The sequence below is a fragment of the Manis javanica genome, chromosome 9 (assembly GCF_040802235.1).
Source record: "Manis javanica isolate MJ-LG chromosome 9, MJ_LKY, whole genome shotgun sequence".
In the NCBI taxonomy this organism is placed as follows: Eukaryota; Metazoa; Chordata; class Mammalia; order Pholidota; family Manidae; genus Manis; species Manis javanica.
Genome location: NC_133164.1, coordinates 64,518,262 through 64,541,080, shown reverse-complemented (window position 1 = coordinate 64,541,080; position 22,819 = coordinate 64,518,262). Strand labels below are relative to the sequence as shown.

At 41.5% G+C, this 22,819-nt stretch overlaps 1 protein-coding gene across 1 annotated transcript in view; it reads left to right on the top strand.

Annotated features, from left to right (window-relative positions):
- The first annotated feature begins 11,810 nt into the window (after positions 1 to 11,810).
- CDH2 (cadherin 2) overlaps positions 11,811 to 22,819 on the top strand; it is a 199,542-nt gene continuing 188,533 nt past the window's right edge. The window contains exon 1 of the mRNA XM_037025358.2: positions 11,811 to 13,662. Within this exon, the coding sequence (XP_036881253.2) occupies positions 12,433 to 13,662 (1,230 nt within the window). The 5' untranslated portion in view covers positions 11,811 to 12,432. The remainder of the gene's footprint in view (positions 13,663 to 22,819) is intronic.

Sequence of the window (22,819 nt, the reverse complement as noted above, 5' to 3'; positions counted from 1 at the left end):
AGAGTTTGAAATTTGATAGGGCTTAACAAATTAGTTTTAGAATGCCAACATATGTTTATCGTTAGCTGTTGGGACAACTTTGGAAGTGAGAATATTCCCATCTCTCAGAAACACATTTTTGAAAATTGTCTCAAGGATGACTCAAAATAATAGACAGCCCAGAAAGATAATGCTTATTTGTGGCAATCACTCAGCTCTTTAGAGCTATGTAAAGAATGAATCACAGTGACATATACTATAAATTCTGTAATAAGTGGGACTATTGTTGATTTTTTATATTCACTGCTTAACTCAGATGGTATCATCCCAGATAGACTGCAATATAAGGACTTATCTGTGAGTCATCTGTGAATGATTTATGGTGCATTTCACTGAATATAATGTTCTCAGGAGTCTATGGATGAACTTGTGTTGCTTTTGTAATAGAGAGATAAATAATGTTATTTTTCAAATTTGCAGATAAATGAAAACAAAGGAGAAAGATTTCACCAGCATGAGGGGGCTTGTCAGTTGTGTGCATCATGAACATGTGACGTGACCTTAGGTACCAAGTCCTCATTCCACCTGTGATAGCACAGCCTAATCAATACCATGCATTTATCTAGAATTCTCTCTAAAGAACCAAATACACTTGTGGACCTTACTTTCTTAGTCCTTTCAGCATTTTGTAAGGGAAGTGGAATTATTTATGCTGTATAGTTGAGAAAATAAGTGGCATTTTAAGATTATTCACCAGGCATGGACTTGGGAAATAAACACTGGTCTGCTGAGTTCAAGAAATACTTTATCAACTGCCTCAAATTTCACTGCAGGAAAGGGCATAGTCAGTATAAGTTAAGATACAAAATACATTTACTATCCTCTCAACACTGACAGTTGTATTGCAGAACTTTCCAGGAGGCAGATCTTTGCTTTTAAAAGGATATGAGGGCCAAAGTTTGGTGCAGCTGAACAATATCAAAGTCTTCAGTAGGATTTGTGTTATTTTTATTTATTTTTTTATTTTTTTGAGAGGGCATCTCTCATATTTATTGATCAAATGGTTGTTAACAACAATACAATTCTGTATAGGGGAGTCAATGCTCAATGCACAATCATTAATCCACCCCAAGCCTAATTCTTGTCAGTCTCCAATCTTCTGAAGCATAATGAACAAGTTCTTACATGGTGAACAAGTTCTTACATAGTGGATAGTCCATACTTGGTGAACAGCACAAGGGCAGTCATCATGGAAATTTTCGGTTTTAATCATGCATTATGAACTATAAACAATCAGGTCAAATATGAATATTTGTTTAATTTTTATACTTGATTTATATGTGAATCCCACATTTCTCCCTTATTATTATTATTATTATTATTTTTAATAAAATGCTGAAGTGGTAGGTAGATGCAAGATAAAGGTAGAAAACATAGTTTAGTGCTGTAAGAGAGCAAATGTAGATGATCAGGTGTGTGCCTGTAGACTAAGTGTTAATCCAAGCTAGACAAGGGCAATAAAACATCCACGGATGCAGAAGATTTCTCTCAAAACAGGGGGGTGAGGTTCTAAGCCTCACCTTTGTTGATCCCCAATTTCTCACCTGTTGGCCCCCCTGCAACTGTGCCTGTCTTAGGTTGTTCCTCCCTTGAGGAATCTTACCCGTCTCTGGCTAACCAGTCATCTTCCGGGGCCATACAGGGAAATGTAAAGTTGGTAAGTGAGAGAGAGGCAATATTGTTTGAAAAGGTTAGCTTTTTACTTCTTTGCAGATTTATGCCCTGTGTCTCTTATGCCCAGTATTTGTCTTGAGGTACCTTTACCACTTGGAAAAACTATGATACTCGGTAAATTCGATATGAGGCATGAATTCTATTTAAGGGTTGTAATTAGGAAGGAAGAAGAAAAGCTATAGGAGTAGCAGATGGAAGAAAACATGGGAAGATTGATTATTTCTTTGACATATCTTCTTGTAGAGTAACTTAAGCATGTATAGGTTTTAAACTACTAACTAAATTGCGTACACACATTAATATAATAGGAATACAGTTACATAACCAAAGCAGATCTATAATTACTAGCCATCTCCAGTGAAGCCAAGAAAACCAGTTAGGCACCCTAGGCATTTGTGAAATCTATGATATAATGGATATTGTCAAACTGTACTTGAACAGTCTGAGAGAAATCAGACAAATTAAAACAAACCATTCCTGGGAACTGTTTACATCCCATATGTTCTTTTAAGAGTAGATAGTTTGTAGTTGTAAGATTTTGGAGCACTACAACTTGCACTTCTACTAATTCTTGGTTGAGTTCCAACAGTATAGATCCAGTCAAATTTGATGTTTTACTGTATGCACAGGCCAACTTAGATATCTCCTTCATTTGAATGGCAAGTCCAGGAACCGGTGGGATGAATGCAGCTACAACTACAGCATCGCCTGGATCTTTGTTGAGGTTTTTTGATGATCATCTTCTGGTATGACTCTTCCAGAGAGTGCTGATGTTGGAAGTTCTTCTTCATATCGTATCTTAGTTCATTTTCTGGGTAGCCAAATTAGGCCTTGAACCTCTGTATAAACACAAACAGACCCTTTGCCCACACTTTCATATGCCCTTTATACAATTGTGTAGAACTCATTGGAGGTCACAACACAGGAACTGCTTTTTTTTTTAAGAGAAAGGAATATTATCAGAAAAATGTACCTCCATAGCTGATCATCTGACACCCTTTAAGTGATCAAAATAAAGGATATTTAAAGAATGCATTAATCGTTGATTTACAGTTAGTTTTATCCTATCAGGGAGTAATACTCCTTTTCTTTCTTTTTTTTATCATTAATCTACACTTACATGAGGAATATTATGTTTACTAGGCTCTCCCCTATACCAGGTCCCCCCTATAAACCACTTTACAGTCGCTGTCCATCAGCATAGCAAAATGTTGTAGAATCACTACTTGTCTTCTCTGTGTTGTACAGCCCTCCCCTATATCCCCCCCAATGCATGCTAATCTTAATACTCCCCTTCTTCTTCCTCCACCCTTATCCCTCCCTACCCACCTATCCTCCCCAGTCCCTTTCCCTTTGGTAATTGTTAGTCCATTCTTGGGTTCTGTGATTCCGCTGCTGTTTTGTTCCTTCAGTTTTTCCTTTGTTCTTATACTCCACAGATGAGTGAAATCATTTGGTATTTCTCTTTCTCCGCTTGGCTTATTTCACTGAGCATAATACCCTCCAGCTCCATCCATGTTGCTGCAAATGGTAGGATTTGCCTTCTTCTTCTTATGGCTGAGTAGTATTCTATTGTGTATATGTACCACATCTTCTTTATTCATTCATCTATCGATGGACATTTAGGTTGCTTCCAATTCTTGGCTATTGTAAATAGCACTGCTTATAAACATAGGTGTGCATCTGTCTTTCTCAAACTTGATTGCTGCATTCTTAGGGTAAATTCCTAGGAGTGGAATTCCTGGGTCAAATGGTAAGTCTGTTTTGAGCATTTTGATGAACCTCCATATTGCTTTCCACAATGATTGAACTAATTTATATTCCCACCAGCAGTGTAGGAGGGTTCCCCTTTCTCCACAGCCTTGCCAACATTTGTTTTTGTTTGTCTTTTGGATGGTAGCCATCCTTACTGGCATGAGGTGATACCTCATTGTAGTTTTAATTTGCATTACTCTGATAATTAGCGATGTGGAGCATCTTTTCATGTGTCTGTTGGCCATCTGTATTTCTTTTTTGGAGAACTGTCTGTTCATTCCCTTTGCCCATTTTTTAATTGGATTATTTGTTTTTTCTTTGTAGAGGTGTGTGAGCTCCTTATATATTTTGGACGTCAAGCCTTTATCGGATCTGTCATTTACAAATATATTCTCCCATACTGTAGGGTTCCTTTTTGTTCTATTGACGGTGTCTTTTGCTGTACAGAAGCTTTTCAGTTTAATGTAGTCCCACTTGTTCATTTTTGCTGTTGTTTTCCTTGCCCAGGGAGATATGTTCAAGAAGAGGTCACTCATGTTTATGTCTAAGAGGTTTTTGCCTATGTTTTTTTTTTTTTTTGAGTTTAATGGTTTCATGACTTACATTCAGGTCTTTGATCAATTTTGAATTTACTTTTGTATATGGCATTAGACAATGGTCCAGTTTCATTCTCCTACATGTAGCTGTCCAGTTTTGCCAGCACCCACCATCTGTTGAAGAGACTGTCATTTCATCATTGTATGTCCGCGGCTCCTTTATCAAATATTAATTGACCATATATGTTTGGGTTAATTTCTGGAGTCTCTAATCTGTTCCACTGGTCTGTGGCTCTGTTCTTGTGCCAGTACCAAATTGTCTTGATTACTATGGCTTTGCAGTAGAGCTTGAAGTTGGGGATTGAGATCCCCCCTACTTTATTCTTCTTTCTCAGGATTGCTTTGGCTATTCGGGGTCTTTTGTGTTTCCATATGAATTTTTGAATTATTTGTTCCAGTTCATTGAAGAATGTTGCTGGTAGTTTCACAGGGATTGTATCAAATCTGTATATTGCTTTGGGCAGGATGGCCATTTTGACGATATTAATTCTTCCTAGCCATGAGCATGGGATGAGTTTCCATTTGTTAGTGTCCCCTTTAATTTCTCTTAAGAGTGACTTGTAGTTTTCAGAGTATAGGTCTTTCACTTCTTTGGTTAGGTTTATTCCTAGGTATTTTATTCTTTTTGATGCAATTGTGAATGGAATTGTTTTCCTGATTTCTCTTTCTATTGGTTCATTGTTAGTGTGTAGGAAAGCTACAGATTTCTGTGTGTTAATTTTTTATCCTGCAACTTGCCCCTATATCAGTTCTGATATCAGTTCTAGTAGTTTTGGGGTGGAGTCTTTAGGGTTTTTTATGTACAGTATCATGTCATCTGTAAATAGTGACAGTTTAACTTCTTCTTTACCAATCTGGATTCCTTATATTTCTTTGTTTTGTCTGATTGCCGTGGCTAGAACCTCCAGCACTATGTTAAATAACAGTGGGGAGAGTGGGCATCCCTGTCTGGTTCCCGATCTCAGAGGAAATGCTTTCAGCTTCTCGTTGTTCAGTATGATGTTGGCTGTGGGTTTATCATATATGGCCTTTATTATGTTGAGGTACTTGCCCTCTATTCCCATTTTGCTGAGAGTTTTTATCATGAATGGATGTTGAATTTTGTCAAATGCTCTTTCAGTATCTATAGAGATGATCATGTGGTTTTTGTCTTTCTTTTTGTTGATGTGGTGGATGATGTTGATGGATTTTCGAATGTTGTACCATCCTTGCATCCCTGGGTTGATTCCCACTTGGTCATGGTGTGTGATCGTTTTGATATACTTTTGAATTTGGTTTGCTAATATTTTATTAAGTATTTTTGCATCTACATTCATCAGGGATATTGGTCTGTAATTGTCTTTTTTGGTGGGGTCTTTGCCTGGTTTTGGTATTAGGGTCATGTTGGCTTCATAGAATGAGTTTGGGAGTATTCCCTCCTCTTCTACTTTTTGGAAAACTTTAAGGAGAATGTGTGTTATGTCTTCTCTGTGTGTCTGATAAAATTCCGAGGTAAATCCGTCTGGCCCGGTGGTTTTGATCTTGGGTAGTTTTTGATTACCGTTTCAATTTCTTTGCTTGTAACTGGTTTGTTTAAGTTTTGTGTTTCTTCCTTGGTCAGTCTTGGAAGGTTGGATTTTTCTAGGAAGTTGTCCATTTCTTCTAGGTTTTCCTTATTGTTGGTATATAGGTTTTCATAGTAGTCTTTAATAATTCTTTGTATTTCTGTGGAGTCTGTCGTGTTTTTTCCATTCTCATTTCTGATTCTGTTGATTTGTGTTGATTCTCTTTTTCTCTTAATAAGTTTGGCTAGAGGCTTATCTATTTTGTTTATTTTCTCAAAGTATCAGCTCTTGGTTTCATTGATTTTTGCTATTGTTTTATTCTTCTCAATTTTGTTTATTTCTTCTCTGATGTTTATTATGTCCCTCCTTCTGCTGACTTTAGGCCTCATTTGTTCTTCTTTTTCCAATTTCGATAATTGTGATGTTAGACTATTCATTTTGATTGTTCTTCTTTCTTCAAGTGTGCCTGTATCGCTATATACTTTCCTCTTAAGACTGCTTTCGCTGCATCCCACAGAAGTTGGGGCTTTGTGCTGTTGTTGTCATTTGTTTCTATATATTCCTTAATTTCTATTTTAATTTGTTCATTGATCCATTGATTATTTAGGAGCATGTTGTTAAGCCTCCATGTGTTTGTGAGCCTTTTTGTTTTCTTTGTAGAATTTATTTCTACTTTTATACCTTTGTGGTCTGAAAAATTGGTTTGTAGAATTTCAGTATTTTGGATTTTACTGAGGCTCTTTTTGTGGGCTAGTATGTGGTCTATTCTGGAGAATGTTCCATGTGCACTTGAGAAGAATGTATATCCTGTTGCTTTTGGATGTAGAGTTCTATAGATGTCTATTAGGTCCATCTGCTCTACTGTGTTATTCAGTGCTTCTGTGTCCTTACTTATTTTCTGCCCAGTGGATCTGTCCTTTGGGGTGAGTGGTTTGTTGAAGTCTCCTAAAATGAATGCATTGCAGTCTATTCCCCTCTTTAGTTCTGTTAGTATTTGTTTCACAAATGCTGGTGCTCCTGTGTTGGGTGCATATATATTTAGAATGGTTATATCCTCTTGGTGGACTGAGCCCTTTATCATTATGTAGTGTCCTTCTTTATCTCTTGTTACTTTCTTTGTTTTGAAGTCTATTTTGTCTGATATTAGTACTGCAACCCCTGCTTTCTTCTCACTGTTGTTTGCCTGAAATATGTTTTTCCATCCCTTCACTTTTAGTCTGTACATGTCTTTAGGTTTGAGGTGAGTTTCTTGTAAGCAGCACAAAGATGGGTTTTGCTTTTTTATCCATTCTATTACTCTGTGTCTTTTGATTGGTGCATTAAGTCCATTTACATTTAGGGTGCCTATTGAAAGATATGTACTTATTGCCATTACAGGCTTTAAATCTGTGGTTACCAAAGGTTCAAGGTTAGCCTCTTTAGTATCTTACTGCCTAACTTAACTCGTTTATAGAGCTGTTATATACACTGTCTGGAGATTCTTTTCTTCTCTCCCTTTTTATTCCTCCTCCTCCTTTCTTCATATGTTGGGTGTTTTGTTCTGTGTTCTTTTTAGGAGTGCTCCCATCTAGAGCAGTCCCTGTAAGATGCCCTGTAGTGTTGGTTTTTGGGAAGCAAATTCCTTCAGCTTTTGCTTGTCTTGGAATTCTTTAATCCCACCATCATATTTAAATGATAGTCATGCTGGATACAGTATCCTTGGTTCAAGGCCCTTCTGTTTCATTGCATTAAATATATCATGCCATTCTCTTCTGGCCTGTAGGGTTTTTGTCGAGAAGTCTGATGTTAGCCTAATGGATTTTCCTCATACTTGACCTTTTTCTGTCTAGCTGCCTTTAAAGCTCTTTCCTTGTCCTTGATCTTTGTCATTTTAATTATTATGTGTCTTGGTGTTGTCCTCCTTGGATCCTTTCTGTTGGGGGTTCTGTGTATTTCTCTGGTCTGTTCAGTTATTTCCTCCCCCTGTTTGGGGAAGTTTTCAGCAATTATTTCTTCAAAGATACTTTCCATCCCTTTTCCTCTCTCTTCTTCTTCTGGTACCCCTGTAATACGGATATTGTTCCTTTTCAATTGGTCACACAGTTCTCTTAATATTGTTTCATTCCTGGAGATCCTTTTATCTCTCTCTATGTCAGCTTCTATGCTTTACTGTTCTCTGGTTTCTATTCCATCAATGGCCTCTTGCATCTTATCCATTCTGCTTATAAATCCTTCCAGAGTTTGTTTCATTTCTGTAATCTCTTTCCTGTCATCTGTGATCTCCCTCCAGACTTCATCCCATTTCTCTTGCATATTTCTCTGCATCTCTGTCAGCATGTTTATGATTTTTATTTTGAATTCTTTGTCAGGAAGACTTGTTAGGTCTGTCTCCTTCTCCTTCTCTGGTGTTGACTCTGTGATGTTGGTTTGCCTGTAATTTTGTCTTTTCATGGTGATAGGAATAGTTTGCAGAGCTGGGACAAATTATGGCTGGAAGAACTTCCCTTCTTGTTGGTTTGTGGCCTTCCTCTCCCCCCTTTGTGAGGCGCTGGGTTCTCGCAGGTGTGGATGTGGTCTGGATGTTGTCCTGTGTCCTCTGGTCTTTATTCTAGGAAGAGTTGTCTTTGTTATATTTTCACAGATATATGTGGTTTTGGGAGATTTCCTCTGGTCTACTCACGCCGCCATCTTAGCTCCACCCCAGATATGTGTTATTTTTTGAAGATACCTTTATCTTGAGAAATGACCCTTCTGACCTTTAAAGTCATCCAAAGTGCTGGTATTGTCCCATAAATACCATGCTTCTGAGGCAGAAGGTAGATTTCTTAAATATGATGAAAATCATATTTTTTCAAATACAGCTGATCTTTAAGTAGGACTCATGAAGTTATCTATGAAAATTTGACTCTGAGAAAGCAGAGAAAATGGTTTGAGAAATGACAAAAGTCAAGTTCATAGGGGAAAGGTGCCAAGCAAATGAGGGTTAGTCCCTGCCTTTCATGAAATAAGTAAAAAATGAATTTGTTTTCCTGTACAAAATCCATATGTTAGTATGGAATATAGTTTCCTATTAATGCTTTAATATTCTCAGATTTGTTTCTATGCACCTTATAAAGCCATCAAAGTTTTATTACTTTTTCAGTCTGTAGATGACTCAGCCATTGCTGTCTACATTAGAGATTTTGTGTTGTTCTATAGAATTTGAGCCTCCAAAATAAAACTATGATTTAAAGTCTTTTTTTTTCTTTTTAAGCTGTAGACAGAACTGGAGGAGATGAAAGGAGCATCACAGGGACTCCTGAGGAGCTCAGCTCCAAGTTTTCAATGTAAATAAGCATATTTAGTACATATAAAGTTACAATGCAAGTTCCCACTATGCTCCCCTCTGTTCACATCAGGCTTTCTGAAGAAGTACTGGTACATTATCCACATTTCAGAAGTAAGAAAAAAGAGCCTTAGAAATGTTCAGAAACTCACCTAACATCACAGAGCTAGGTCTACCTGAATGAGAATCCATAATCTGTTTATTACGTCTTTCTACTTTCCAGAAAGCCAGAAGGGCTTTTTTTTTTGGTAGTGGTGTTCCTTGTAATACAGGGGCTGCTTGTGAATTTGCAAATTACTTCCCTCATGTTGCAAATTTATAGCTCATTTACTCACTTACTTGACCATGTGTACTTCAAAAGTTACTTGGTTATATTTTCTATGAAAACATTGAGCTTGATTTAAACTACTGAATAAAAGGTAAATAATATCCACAAACAAGAGTGGGTTTAAAAAAATAAAACCAGGTTTTTCTTCTAGGACTAAAACAGAGCACACACACCTTCTCTGGTTGAGAACCAAGTAAACAGCTGGCTTGCTCTTAGCACATAAGTTCTACCGGAGATACTGATCTTGAAATGCCAGAGCCCTGCTAAGTGTGGTGAGAAGATCACACTGAGAAAGACCCAGAAGAACTGAGACCAGCGGTAAGAAGCGCAGAGTCATGGCTCCGACCTCACACATGTTCGGAAGAACGAATACCTGAGAGAATCAGTGAACAAATTCCCATCATCATTAATTTTTTTTTTAAAGCCTCCTTCTCATTCCATAAAGTTGAATTTTCTGAAGTTGATAAGAACCCCCAAGAATAATGTAAACAGCCTTTATAGGACCAGGAGAGAGGAGTCTGTGTCCCTTTGGGGTTCCCTACTTGCATACTTGCTTAAACCCCTTTTAAAACAGATGATTTGCATAGACCATCTTTAAATTTCAATTACAACATTCCATAACCCTGTAAAAGGGGTATGACCCAGGGAAGGACAGCTTTAATACACTAAAGCTAGTTGAGGGGCAACTTGCAACGTGAGGGACACTTGGTAAAGGAGAATGGACAATCCTAGCTTTCCCTGGAGGTTGGGAAAAGGAGCAAGAGAGGAGGAGGGCCTTCATTCAGCATTGGGGAAGGGCACTCAGCTGAGTGGCAGCAATGAAGACATGTGGGGCTCCTGCCTTGGAGCTGTGTGTGGGTGGTCGGGCGGGAACAGCGGTGCTCCGGGTAGACTCCCTACAGCCTGGCCTCGTTTCCAAAGTGAGGACCCTTTAATACAAATACTCACGTGATGTATTTGTACCTTTAGCATCTCTGAGAAAACACACTAGAACAAAATGTTATGATTTTACTTTGAAATGAATGTTTAAAAATGAATCATTGAGGCATCCACATACATTTGAAACTGGTATGTGCCGGAGATATCATTTGTTCAGTGTGTCCACGATGCCTGACGCACATATTCATTTGTAGACCTCTTACAGGAAATTAGCAGCAGCCCACAGACAGAAATCAAGGGACTAGACTGATTTTTGGTGTATGAGCCCAGCCTTACTTTTTATTATTTTTTACTTGTCTTTCCCCAACCCTCACTACCTGGTTGTTTCTCAGGGTCAATGTCAAGTCCCCTGCGGCCCTGGAGCTCTGCAGGCTGATGGAAAGTTAATTTTCAGACTGAGGATGCTTTGAGCAGAGGCTGAAAATTTGAAAGTTTGGTTACCATTTGCTCAGAGAAATGAATTATTAGATTATCCTAGGTATGGTGCAATGGAGGTAAAGCTGTGCTGGGTGCCAAAGTCATCCCTAGACCTAATTTTGTTGACATCAAATGGATGCACAGTCTCCAGTAACATGAGTTTAGAATAGGCTATTCCTTCTTGTGGTAAAAGGCTGATTAGCAAGAGTTGGCCAACCACGTGATCAGGTTAAACTCAGGCAAAGCAATTCCCCAGGGTTGAAGAGTGAGAGGCATGCAAGATGGGTCCCTCCCCCACCCTCAAAAAAAGCTATATGGTCAAAAACTATTGGAATCAGATAATTAGTTGACTGTCAGGCATTCCGAAGCAGATTTTGAAGTCATATTAAGAGTTTAATTTATAAGGGGCACCGAGTTTAAAGCTTCAAGCAAATCAAATAATACTAGAAAGCAATAGTTGCTCCTGGTGAAATCTGTTCTCCCTTCAAACTAATCAGAACTGCAGTTACATCAATGGCTCGGTCTCCTCCAGGATCACACCTCAGTTCTATGGTGGTCTATAAATTCCACTTTAGAATACAACAAATTATATCCCCGTATTGCTACTGAATTGTTTTATTATTATGCATGAGTCCTTGAACGTGGAATTTATAAACACCCTATTGAAAGAATTTTTAGGCAGATTAGCCAGAGTGTGACAACAGTATTTAGGAAATAAGAAAAAGAGAAAGAACAAGCTGACCATTTCCTCTTTAAATTTAATTAACATTATCTTTATTTTGAGAAGAAAATCCAGGAAAAAGTTTTTTAGTTTCATTAAAAAAATGGCCTACAATATTATGTTTTAATTAAAATTGAGTAAGCTTCCCTATGAATATTAAAAATTTAAAGCCTAGTCTGCAATCGTACATAATTAAAAGCTGCATTGCTTATGTCAAAGTTATTAGTGCTTAACTGTTAGAGATTCATCAAGTTCTTAAATGATCAACCCTGAAACTCAAATTCAAATAATATTAATACTTCAGTTACCCAACGCAGAAGTCATGTTCACTAACTGCAACGAAGGTCGACGACCTCCAAAATATTTATATGCTTAGATAAAAATCAATATTTTTACTTGCCTGTAAAACTTAAAAAAAAAAATCTGGAAAAAATTTATTAATTTACCAAAGTCAATTGTTCCTCAACCCCCTCCGTTCTACAAATTCTTGTGACCCAAACTTGTGAAGTCTCTCACTTTTTGTGTTCCCAGTTCACGCCTTAAAAGGAAGAAGCAAAAATCCTTTACTTGGTGCAAACTCTTTATCAGTCATTTTATCTTTTAGATAATCCTATTTTCATGGCGAATTCTGGCTTTTAGGTCGTTTCCCCGTGTTTTTCTTTCCCTTCCCATTCCCCACCCCCTTTTTTTTGTTACTATGGCGGTTGTTGGGGGTGCTGTAGAGAAGTCAAAGTCCCCGAAACTTCTAAAAAATGTGAACGGTACCACTAACGAGCAGAAATGCAAAACGGGAGATAAATAAAATTACACGCGCTCTCCAAGCCCCAGGGGAACAAAAGAAAACCCAAGAGCACGCAAACTTAGACTATTCCGGCGCACCCGCCGAGGCGGCGAGGTGAGAGCCCGGCTCTGCCCGCTCGGTCCGCAGGTGGCTGAGCCTGCGCCGCGGACAATGGCCGGGACGGGCCCCACCGCGGCGCGCGTTTGTGGTCTGCCCCTGCCCAGGAGAATGCAATCTCTCTGAGAGAACGACCGCACGGAAAGGGCAGCGTGCGGCAGGCCACCCGGAGGTGTCCCCCCCGTCCTAGTCTCAGATTCCCCGGAGCGGCCCAGAGATGAACCTGCCACCGATCAAGTTATCGCGCAAGTTAATTTCCCACAGCCCCTCCGTCCGCTGGGCGGTGCTCTGCACGCCCCGGGCTGCCCTCCGGCGACCCCCCGCGGGCTGCAGCAAAATCGGGGCGCTCCGGCAGGGCGGGGCGGGGCGGGCGGCTGCCGCGGATCCGGCCGGCCGCCGCCGCAGCTTGGTGGCCTCCGATTGGCCACGACGCGGGCGGGGGAGCTCGGCGGCGGCGAGAGGCGGTGCGAGGGCGGCGGCGGCGGCGGCGGCGGCGGCGGCGGCAGCGGGGGGAGGAGGAGAGCGGGCCGCGCGGCCGGGCAGCGCGTGCGGCGGGCGCGGGGAGAGCGGCGGCGGTGGCTCGCCCGGGTCGCGCTCGCGGAGGCCGAACGGAGCGCGCGGGCGGCGGCGGGTGCGGGGGCGGCGCGCGCGAGGGAGCGGCGCCGGGCGAGGGCCGGCGGGCGGGTACCGGCTCTCGGGCAGCGCGGACGGAGCCGTGGGAGCGGCCGCGGCGGCCCCTGGGCTCCTGCCCGCTCGGCCGAGGTCGGAGAACAGTCCGCAACTCTTCGGGGGCCCGGGAGGGACGGCTAAGAGGCGGACCTCGGCCCGCGCGCGGCGCAGACGCGGGGCGGAGGTCCCGTGCCCTCTGCGGGCGCCCTCCGCGCGGCGCTCTCCCCGGCGTCCTGGTCGCATCGCGCGGCCCTGGAGAGCCCCGCAGGCAGCCCGGAGCGGGCCCGAACCCCCGCGTGGCGAAGCTCCGGGGAGCGCCGGCGCCGGCGCTCCGCTCCCACCTCCGCATCCTCCGCCGGCCCCGGCCCCAGCCGCCCGCGTCCCTCCCGGCCTCCGCTGCCTTGTGGGCCGGAGCCGCGCCGCCCACACACAGGCTCACGCTCACACTCACGCGCTCACACTTGCGCGCGCCCTGCCTCCCCCGCCCCCCGCAGCTCCTCCAGGCTCCGGTCTGTTTTATTACTCCTGGTTCGAGTCCCGCGGACTCCGCGGCCCGCTATTTGTCACCAGCTGGCTCTCCATTGGCGGGGAGCGCGGAGCCGCGGAGAAGGGGGTGGGGTGGGAGGGGAGGGAAGGGGTGGGAACTGCCGCGAGCCGTCTCCCCGCGCCGCTGCTGGTGCCGCCGCCGCCGGCTCCTCGCTCGGCCCTCTCCGCCTCCATGTGCCGGACACTGGGAGCGCCGCGGACCCTCCTGCCGCTGCTGGCGGCCCTGCTTCAGGTACGCGGCGGGCTCGTCGGGCCGGGCCGCGGGCGGGGCGGGGCGGGCGGCGCCGGGTCCCTTTGTTCCCCGCGCCGCTGCGGGGCCAGGCTGCGCACCCGGGAAGGGAGGTGCCGCACCGCGCGGCCGAAGCTGCGCAGGCACGAGGCTCTGGCCGTGCTCAGGGGCAGAGCCGCCGGGGCCAGCGGGGCTCCCGCGCCTTCCCGGCCGGTCCCGAAGGAGCCGATCGCCGGCTGTCTCTTTTCTTTTTCGGGGACCGGACGACCCGCGGGGGTGTCTCCAGGCGGCAGAAGGATGAGGCAGGATAGCGCCTCGGGTTCGCAATTTTCTACGCTCCGCGCCCCTCGCTTTGCACTTTGCTCCATTTTTTTGTTTGTGTATTTCTGCAGGGATGGGTTGCGAGTTTGCAGTAGGAAATCTCACTCTGGTGTCTTAGTTACGGGACTTGCCTCCCCACCCACCAGGGCACCCGCGCGCCTCCCGCTGCCCGAGGGCTCCACGGTCCTATTGTCTTTACCCCGCCCAGAGTTGCCTCTTATTGCTGTTCCCTTCACCTTCACAGTGTACTGTGTGGGTCCCTCCTGGAGGAAAGCCTCACCCCCCTGCCTCCCGACGAGCCTGTGTGGCTCGGCGCTGCCTCCCACAGCCCCCGGCCCGGCGCGCCCCTATCCCGGCGCGGGGAGAAGTTCCGCTACTCGGCTGTTATTCCTCTCCCTTCGGCCGGCCACTTGTTTTCGCCAGGAGCCTCCGCACTTTTCCTGCTTTCGGGAGAGCGCCAGGCTTTACCGGAATCCGCACCGGAGGCTACTCCGCGGCAGGAAGCACCTGCTCGCCGCAGGTCGCAGGCGCCCCCGCCACTCCTCGCCGCCCCACCGCCCAACTTTCCCGCCGCCCGAGGACGCCCCGAGGCCCCTCCAGTCCCGCAGCCCGCCCGGGAGGCGGCTCCGCGCGCCTCCACCGCGACCCCGCTTCGCCGGGTGGGGGCGAGGCGGGGTCCCCAGGGCGCCCCCACGGGCGGAGGGGCCCGCAGGAGTGCAGGAGAGGGGCGTATCCGCCCTCCTTGCGGCTCAGGGTGTCCGGGCAAATCTGCCCGAGAGGCTCCCTGCGCACTGCCGGCAGCAGCTCGGAAAAGTGCGGGTGCGGCTCGGAAGTGCAGCTGAGCGGGGGGCTGGGGGGATGGCCCGAGAAGGAACCGACGGTGCGTACGGCCCCCCTCCGGGTTCTTAGGGGTCAAGGCTGGGCGCGCCCCGGCCGTGAGGCGGAGAGGACGGCGCCCTGCGGAGGGCTCGGGCCGCGGCCGCGCCGAGCCCTGTCCATGGTGCGCGGTGGAGCGGCGCGCCCGGCCCTGCCCGGCTCGGCTCCGCGCTCTCCCCCCCTCCACCCCCTCCCCGGGGCGTGCTCTCCCACCTCCCGGCCTCTCGCTCCCTCTGCTTCCCCGGCTGCCGGGTCCCGGCTTTCCTTTTTCCTTTTGTGGGTTTCTCCTTTTGTTCTTTGGTCTCCTGCTGGTCTTTCTTCCCTTCCCCCACTCGCCAGTCCACCCTTCTCGGCTCTCCTGACTCTAGGGTCTCAAAACTATTAGACTAGACATTTTTGGCCTCTGCAGTTTTGGGAAGTGGATGGAATTTCTCCTAACTTGGGGGAGGAGACCTGTCAGTCACTTGCTAACAAAAGTACCTCCTGTTATAAAACCACCCTTTATTCTTCCTTTATTCTTGGAGTGCACTTTCCTCAGTCTTTCTCCTCCTGTCACTCCTTATTGTTTCTTCTTTTAAAATGGGGTTTATTGAAGAGGTTTGAACGAGGGTGAAGCAAGAAAAAAGTGCGACTTAAGTCTTTGAAGTGAAGGGAACTGCAAGATAAGCTTAATTTTGCGGGCAACAGATATATATATATATATATTTAAAAAGACGATGTTATAGATCAAAAAATCATTTAAAAATATTTTGGGGGGCATCATTGAGTGGCCTCATTTACAAACAAAGTTGTAATAAATCCTCAGAGTGTGAGCTCAGCGGCAGATGGCATGTTCCCTAACTTTTCCATCTGAAAGTAAGTTTAATTGAATACTGCTCAGTGAAGCCAGTTAGAGAAGACATTTTTGGTCATTAATACCAAGGGACTAAGTGTGGTGCCACTGAAGCAACCTCGTTTCCTCTTTTAGTCATTTGCCTTGAAGTCAGCTCTGAATTTTATAGGTCATTTTCTTTTTTTTTTTGTTTCCTTAAGCATTAAAAAAATAGCTAATAATGTGCTTATCTTTTCCACTCTGTATTCTTTTTCGGTTTCTTTTATAGTGTTATTATACTATTATAAACCTTCATGAAAGGGGAAATTATAACTTTGTCATCAAGTTTGGGTGCAAGTCAAACAATAACATTGAATGATTTGCAAGGTCATTTAGGAATGGAAGCCGAGCAGTTGATGCAACATGAGTTTTAGGGTTAAGTGCACCATGTGGATCTCACAACTGAGATTAGAAATGACTTTGTGCTAATGGTGTGCTTTACACACCAGAGTAACAAAGATCTATCTGCAAGGTGAAAATGGCCCCTCTGCAGTCATCTGCTATTGAAAGTCTAGGGTTTTTTTTTGTTTTTTTTTAAGGCCCGACTCAGGAGCCAAGAGTTTTAGAAAAGAGAATGAGTAGGTTATTAGAGTAGATAGAGAGCAACCTAGTTTTATCATACCACTCAAAGACCTGAATACTCAAATGGACTTTGTACCTTTGTTGTTAATTGAAGTGTTCTTTCTTTGACTTTGAACAGCTTTTTTTACTTTGAGAGATTCTTTGTTTAGTTATTCTGTTATCTGGATTTTCATAATTCTAGTCAATTTTGGATGTTACGATATTTAGCTGTAAGATTTTCTTTGTTCTTCCAAATTTTAAATTGAGGTGTTAGCATTGTCCTTTACACTAAAAACAGAAGAGCAAGAGTTTGAGCATTAAACTTCTCTGATCAAAGGATAACACAGTTATGACAAGCTTTCCTTTTAAGTTATGCTAATGACTTTCAAATTCTTAAGCGGATTTATCATCACGAAAAAATTATAAATTTTACTTTTACTACCTCCCCAGTAACAAATAGATTAGAAACCTGTCTTGTTTTTCTAGTGAATATTTTAACTGCATAGCTCCATTGTTCTGATTTAAGTACGCTTGCAGAGATTATGAGGCATCAAGGACATCACCTTAATGTTCAGCTTCTTTAGTCTAGACTCTTAGTCTTATCACACAGGTCCTGCTTCCTTGCAATCCTGGATGAGAATATTTGAAAAGAGATGCAGAAACCATATGTAATTTTTCACCTTTGACTTTGAAGAGATTATCATTCAATACATGAAACATGTTTGTAAAAAGAAGCTTCATTTTCAGATGAGGAAAATATAGGGTGCAATAATCATTTTAAGTATAAAACATACCTATTCTCAGTATCTGTTTGATGATATTCATGTGTCTTTGCAACAAGTTCTTGTGGCAGTAGGGAGAATTACCAGAGCTGGTGTTCAGAGTTTATTGTATTTTGTGGCTCTGGTTATGAGTATCTCTGGCTTTTTCTTATCTTGTGGCATGTGGTCATTACTAATAGATGATGCATTGAAAATATACTAGATACTAGATGTGATTTGAAATATAATAATTTGTGTTCACTAAAATATCTTTGTCGGAACATTTAAAAAACATGATATATAACATTTTTCTCTGCCTCAATTGCAAGTTTGAGTTTACGTGCAAACTGTACTTTTTTGACTTTCTACATTCATTGAAGTCTGCCCAGACCTCTTTGTAAAGTTTGCACTGAGTTTTTTTAGAAGAAATTCTTCTTAAATAGTTTGTATTCTTTACTTGTAGAGACAAAAGTTTTCTTGGAACAGATTATTTTTTGTGACAGGGTATTACACCAAACTGTCCTTAATTTCCTCTTTAATTAGAAATCTCAATTCTTACATCTGTTGTGCCTCATTAAGCCTTAGGTTATTAATCTGGAAATGTCAAGACTTAAAGCAACAGTTAATCTTGCTTTAAAATCCCTTTTAAAAAAAATCCTAAATCAGTCAAATCCCCATCCTGTTTTCAAAGGGTTATTCTGAAGTTAGAAGAGAGATTTTTTTTTTTTAAAGAAAACTCTAAATAGTTATTTAAGAAGTGTGGTGTTTTTGTATACACTCTACCGTTTTGCCCAAGTTAACATGATTTCTAATTTGTTCTTTTGGCTCAAATACAGAAAGTAATTAAGTTCAAACCCTGATTGGACTGGTGGTAAATTTTACCAGCCACTTAAAACATATAATAGATTAGGAATTTGGATTTTGTCATTTGAGTAAATATTTCATATCTGCCATTAGTATACTTTTTAGGAATATAAGTATTTTCAAGTTGGGTTAACTAAGTTGAAACATAATTTGAACCTACAAATCATGTTGCCTCACATTTCTGTTTTATCCTACTAAAAACTTACATTTCAGTTTTTCAGCAAATTATATCAGTTAATTTGAGCAGGTGCTAGTCTTTGTGTATTTACGTAAATGTAGATACGTTTTAATTAAACAGCCCTATTCATGTCAGGGAAGAGCATATGTAGATAAGTGTTTTAGAACCCTATCTTCTATGTTTATAGAGGGATGTTTTTAAAGTAGCCAGAAGAAGGTGCAGGCAGGAGCTAAATGCGGCCTTTGAAAAGATTTGAATTTAAAGATTACAATTTGTGTTATAAATAGTTTTTAAAAGGAAAATTTAGGTTACACATAAATACTGTTCAGCTCTTCATTGTCAACCTCTTCAGTACTCTGTGCACTTCTTGTCTGAGCTTTCGAGTGTTCATACAGCAGCCAGGCCTTTGGGTTGCAAATGTACACCCACATGTGTTGAGGTCTGCTGTCTATATGTGTGTCCCCTGCACCATTACCCACAGTGTGGCATGAGGTGTCAATCGACAGTTTATTGATAACTGTCTGTGTGTCATCCAAGGTGGTTTGGCTACCGGGAGTATAAATAAATTTGTTCTATGCAAATGACCAGCCCTTACATAGTGCCAAGGACAAGAGCTAGGAGTCAAGGGCAAGAGCCTCCTGTCAAGGGCAGGAAGCCTGGGATTCTAATCTGATCCAGATGTCGTTTATTCTCTTAAACTCCTGTGACTTTATTTTCCTCAATAGTAAGATCTTAGGCCTGGTTCAGTTAGTTGCTCTCTAAGGGGTGTTCCAGTTGTGTGACTCTTGGGGCTGCTTAAAAATATCCCAAATATGACTGCTTTTCAAAGAATTTTGGGTTAACTTGTAACCTGACGTGCAAAGATTTTCACGTACGCAGAGTGGTAGAAAGTCATTTTTGAGGGTTATTAACATGATAGGTCAGAAGTCATCTGTATTATTTATATGCTTGACTTTTAAAGTTTTTTTTTTTCATTGCCTCCGGTGCTTTTTCCACCAAAAGTAAACTGTTTTTTTTGGAGGGGGTTAGGCATAAAGGAAGGGAAGTGTAATATAACTAAGAATAAAAATCTTTCCTTTACCTATTGAAAGAAACATTTTTATGTTTCTTTGAGAGATGATAACCTCCATAGGCACTATTTAATTGAGTGATATGGGTCAGCATTAAAAATATATTCTTTGTCCTAGCAAGTCCTTCTCTAGTTATTTTTCTACAGATATTTCTGTATTCTTGATGTTAACATGATGCATATACATATATAAAGATATGCACTGAAACATTCCTTTAATTATGAAAGATTGGATTAGTTGATCTCTGAGGGTCCATCAGTAGGAACTGATTTAATAAATTATGTGTAACAAAGTCAAATTTCTCAACCCCCAATGTGTGGAATAAAACACTTTAAGTTTTAGTTCTGAATCAGAGAAGGCATCCAGTGTTTTTGGTATCACCATGTACTTAGAAAAGCTTTAGGGAAGGACAGCCAAAATAATGAGTGGGATGTCAGGGCTTCCAAATGAGAAGGAATGGGCCGCAGATAGGCACTAGAACTGAAGATAGGAAATCAAGCAGAGTGGAAATAAGATGAAATGACCTGACACTAGAACATTCTAAAGTTGGAGGAACATCCTGAAGAGAACAACTTGTAGCAGGCTGAACTGTAAGGAAGTCCAAGGGAAGACTGGCTGAATTAATAGGTAGTTAAATAAAAGATAAGTTTCCATGTTGTGGCATGGAATGACCCCACTGTGCTGAGTCATTCGTGACTGAGAGATTATACTAGTTGGTTTAACTATTATGATAGTTCTTATATTACCTTGACAGACTGAATATTTAGTTTTTCATTTGTTCCAGTGGTGAAAATCTAGTCTAAAGTGGACTTCACCTGTCTGTGGAAGATATGGAAGAACATTTAGTATAGGAATCTGCTGTTCTGGTCTATTGCCTACATTAAGTAAACTATTTAACTTTTTTTTCCCAGGTAGCATTGGGAGAATGAGTTATGTATGCTTTCAAAACAGCTTGAGCTATTTGAGAGGAAGAGCTATCATAAATATAATCTGGTGTTCATAACAGAGTAACTTGGAGAAGTGCTTGATCCATGATCTATTTCTTACATTTTCTTTTACAAAATATACCTACCTATAATAAAAGTAAATAAATAGTGGAGTAACAATGTACTCACATACTTTTGTGGATTGTGAATTTAATATTGCTTTTTTATTGATTTGAAAAATTTACTTGACCATACTATACTTATGTACAACTATATATTATAGTTTTATAGTTTTAATATTGGGTTTGATGTGAATTAGAGAAATTTTGTACTCAACCTTCATAATTCAGAACATTTATACTAAGATCCCTGTCATCATACAAATACAGTATTTAATGTTTTGGTGAATTCAGGAATTAGTAAAAAAAATTGTTAATTAAGGGGGCAAAATTTGGAATTTTTATTAGTTCAGAAATTACTGGAACTAGAAGTGTGAAATGACTATTTTTTTCCTCATTATTAAAATAAATTTTGAGTTTATTCAGTTTTCTTCTGTTGCATTAAGTGTTGAGCTTTTTGTATTAACGCTTTCAGTAAGGGTTCTAAGGATCGCCCGCTATGTTTTTTTCCATATATGCAGTTCTAAGACATACCACAATTGAGTTTATTTTCAGCAATTTTCAGTCGATCATTCATATAACTTAGAAGAGCACAGACACCAGAAAAAATCATTGGCACTTTAGATATTTGCTGACACCTCTTAAAATCTTTTTTTTTTTTAACTAATGTCTGGTGGTACTAAACCTTAAAAATAAAATATTTTTCATTTAAAGAAAGGAAAGTAATATATAGTCTGAGTTAATTATTTCTCTAACCCTCTGGGATAGGTGGTTTATTCCCATTCTACAGATGAGAAAAGGGGAACTCAGTCTGGGGAGTTAAGAGAATCTAGAGCAAACTGCACCTGTCCTTGAACTGAGCCTGATTATAAAGCACATGGTTTTCTCCCTTCCTAGGCTGGGAACTTTCTGATACAGTACTCAGAGAATGACTAGCACATGAGAGAGGAATTTTAATTTTAATTCCTCTCTACTGAGTTGATAAGATTTTTTTTAAGCAGTTAACTTTTGAGTTACAGTCTCTGCATCATTTTGACCTTAGATATTTTTATTTATTTTGTCATGTGAGGTAAAAAGTAATGCTTGGTTAGGATCTCCATTCCCTCTCTTTTAAAAAAACATTCTCTTAGAGAAAGAAGAAAAAATCTTAGGGAAATGATTCATTATCAGTTTAATAGTGTTCTTCAAATTGTCTTGGTCAACAGATAATGTGCTGGTAAGTGCCCCCAAAATAATAATTTTGTGTGTGAATCCTGGAGCTTAGAATACTTCCAAGAGCCTAGAAATCCTCTGGCTGTGCATTTTTTTAAACTGTTTTTTCAGTGTTCTTCTCTGTGAAAACAAATTCGAGAGATTCTATCGCTAAGTTTTGAAATACTGTTATGTTTGATGGCATACTTCCCATATTTGAATAGTTTGAATTACTTTTTCCTCCCAGAAATGAAGTTATTTAATGTCCCTTAGGATATCTACGTCCACATCCTGAAAGGGCCTCCCCCTGCAGGTTGATGGGAATGTTTTGTGCAGTGACTGACTATAGACATTTGATTTATTTGCAGCAGGGAAAGCCTAGAACTATTTTGTTTGTAACTTGACATATTGTTACAGAGTGGATACATTTGGCTTGACTATAATCTCCAACAAAATGTCTGTTTTGGGGGAGTTTTAAGTGAACTCTGAAATGAATGACTAAAAAACATTAATTTTGTTAAATTGAAAGGAGATATAATCCACTCCCTCTGCTTAACATCTTTAATGAACTAGAGATTGTGACCACTTTAATATATTTTTTCTTTTGTTGTCTTAATTGGTTAACACAATGGTTCAAAGTCTGAAGTTCATTCTTTATAGTCTTCTGGTCCAGAAAATAAATAAAAATGTGTTTTGGCCACCAGAAATTGAGACTTCTGCAGATCCTCTGGCACCCACCTAGGGTAGTCTGTGTCATGCTCAAATCTCCAAAATAGGGTTCTAACATCCTGCTCCCCCATATTATGTTTCAGGGAATTCAAAATTCCCTAAATTTTCACACACATACATGCATATACACACACACAACCACACTTTATGAGAGAATCAAATGCATACAGGAAAGTGCACATACATGAGGGTGGCCTGCCTAGTGGTCATAGATTGAACATCCTGTTGAATGAGCATCTGGTCAAGGTGGCATTGCCGTCATCTCAGGAGCTCCCTCTTCCAAGTTAAACCATACCCCAAAGCTAACTATTTACTTAACTACTAACAGCATTATTTTTCCCGGTCTTGTACTTTATGAAGTCATACAGTATATTCCCTTTTTTGTCTGGCATCTTCTACTCAGTTTGTTGAATGGTCCATATATGTGTGTCATGATTTTTAATAGTCAAATTAGGAAGTAGTCATGGACATTATAAAAGTATCTGGAAGGTTAAAGAAGTTGAACATTGATTTAAATAAAAAAGCAGACTAATTGTTAACACTGAAGCTAAAATTTGCTTCTGTGTTTATGGTATTAAGCCACGGAACTCCTTCTGTGGGTTTCCTACTCAATGTCTTTCTTCTTCTGTAGTTCTGGTCATTTGGCAATATTATTTCAGCCCAAAGGCAGAGACATTTGGAATTCAGTTAAGT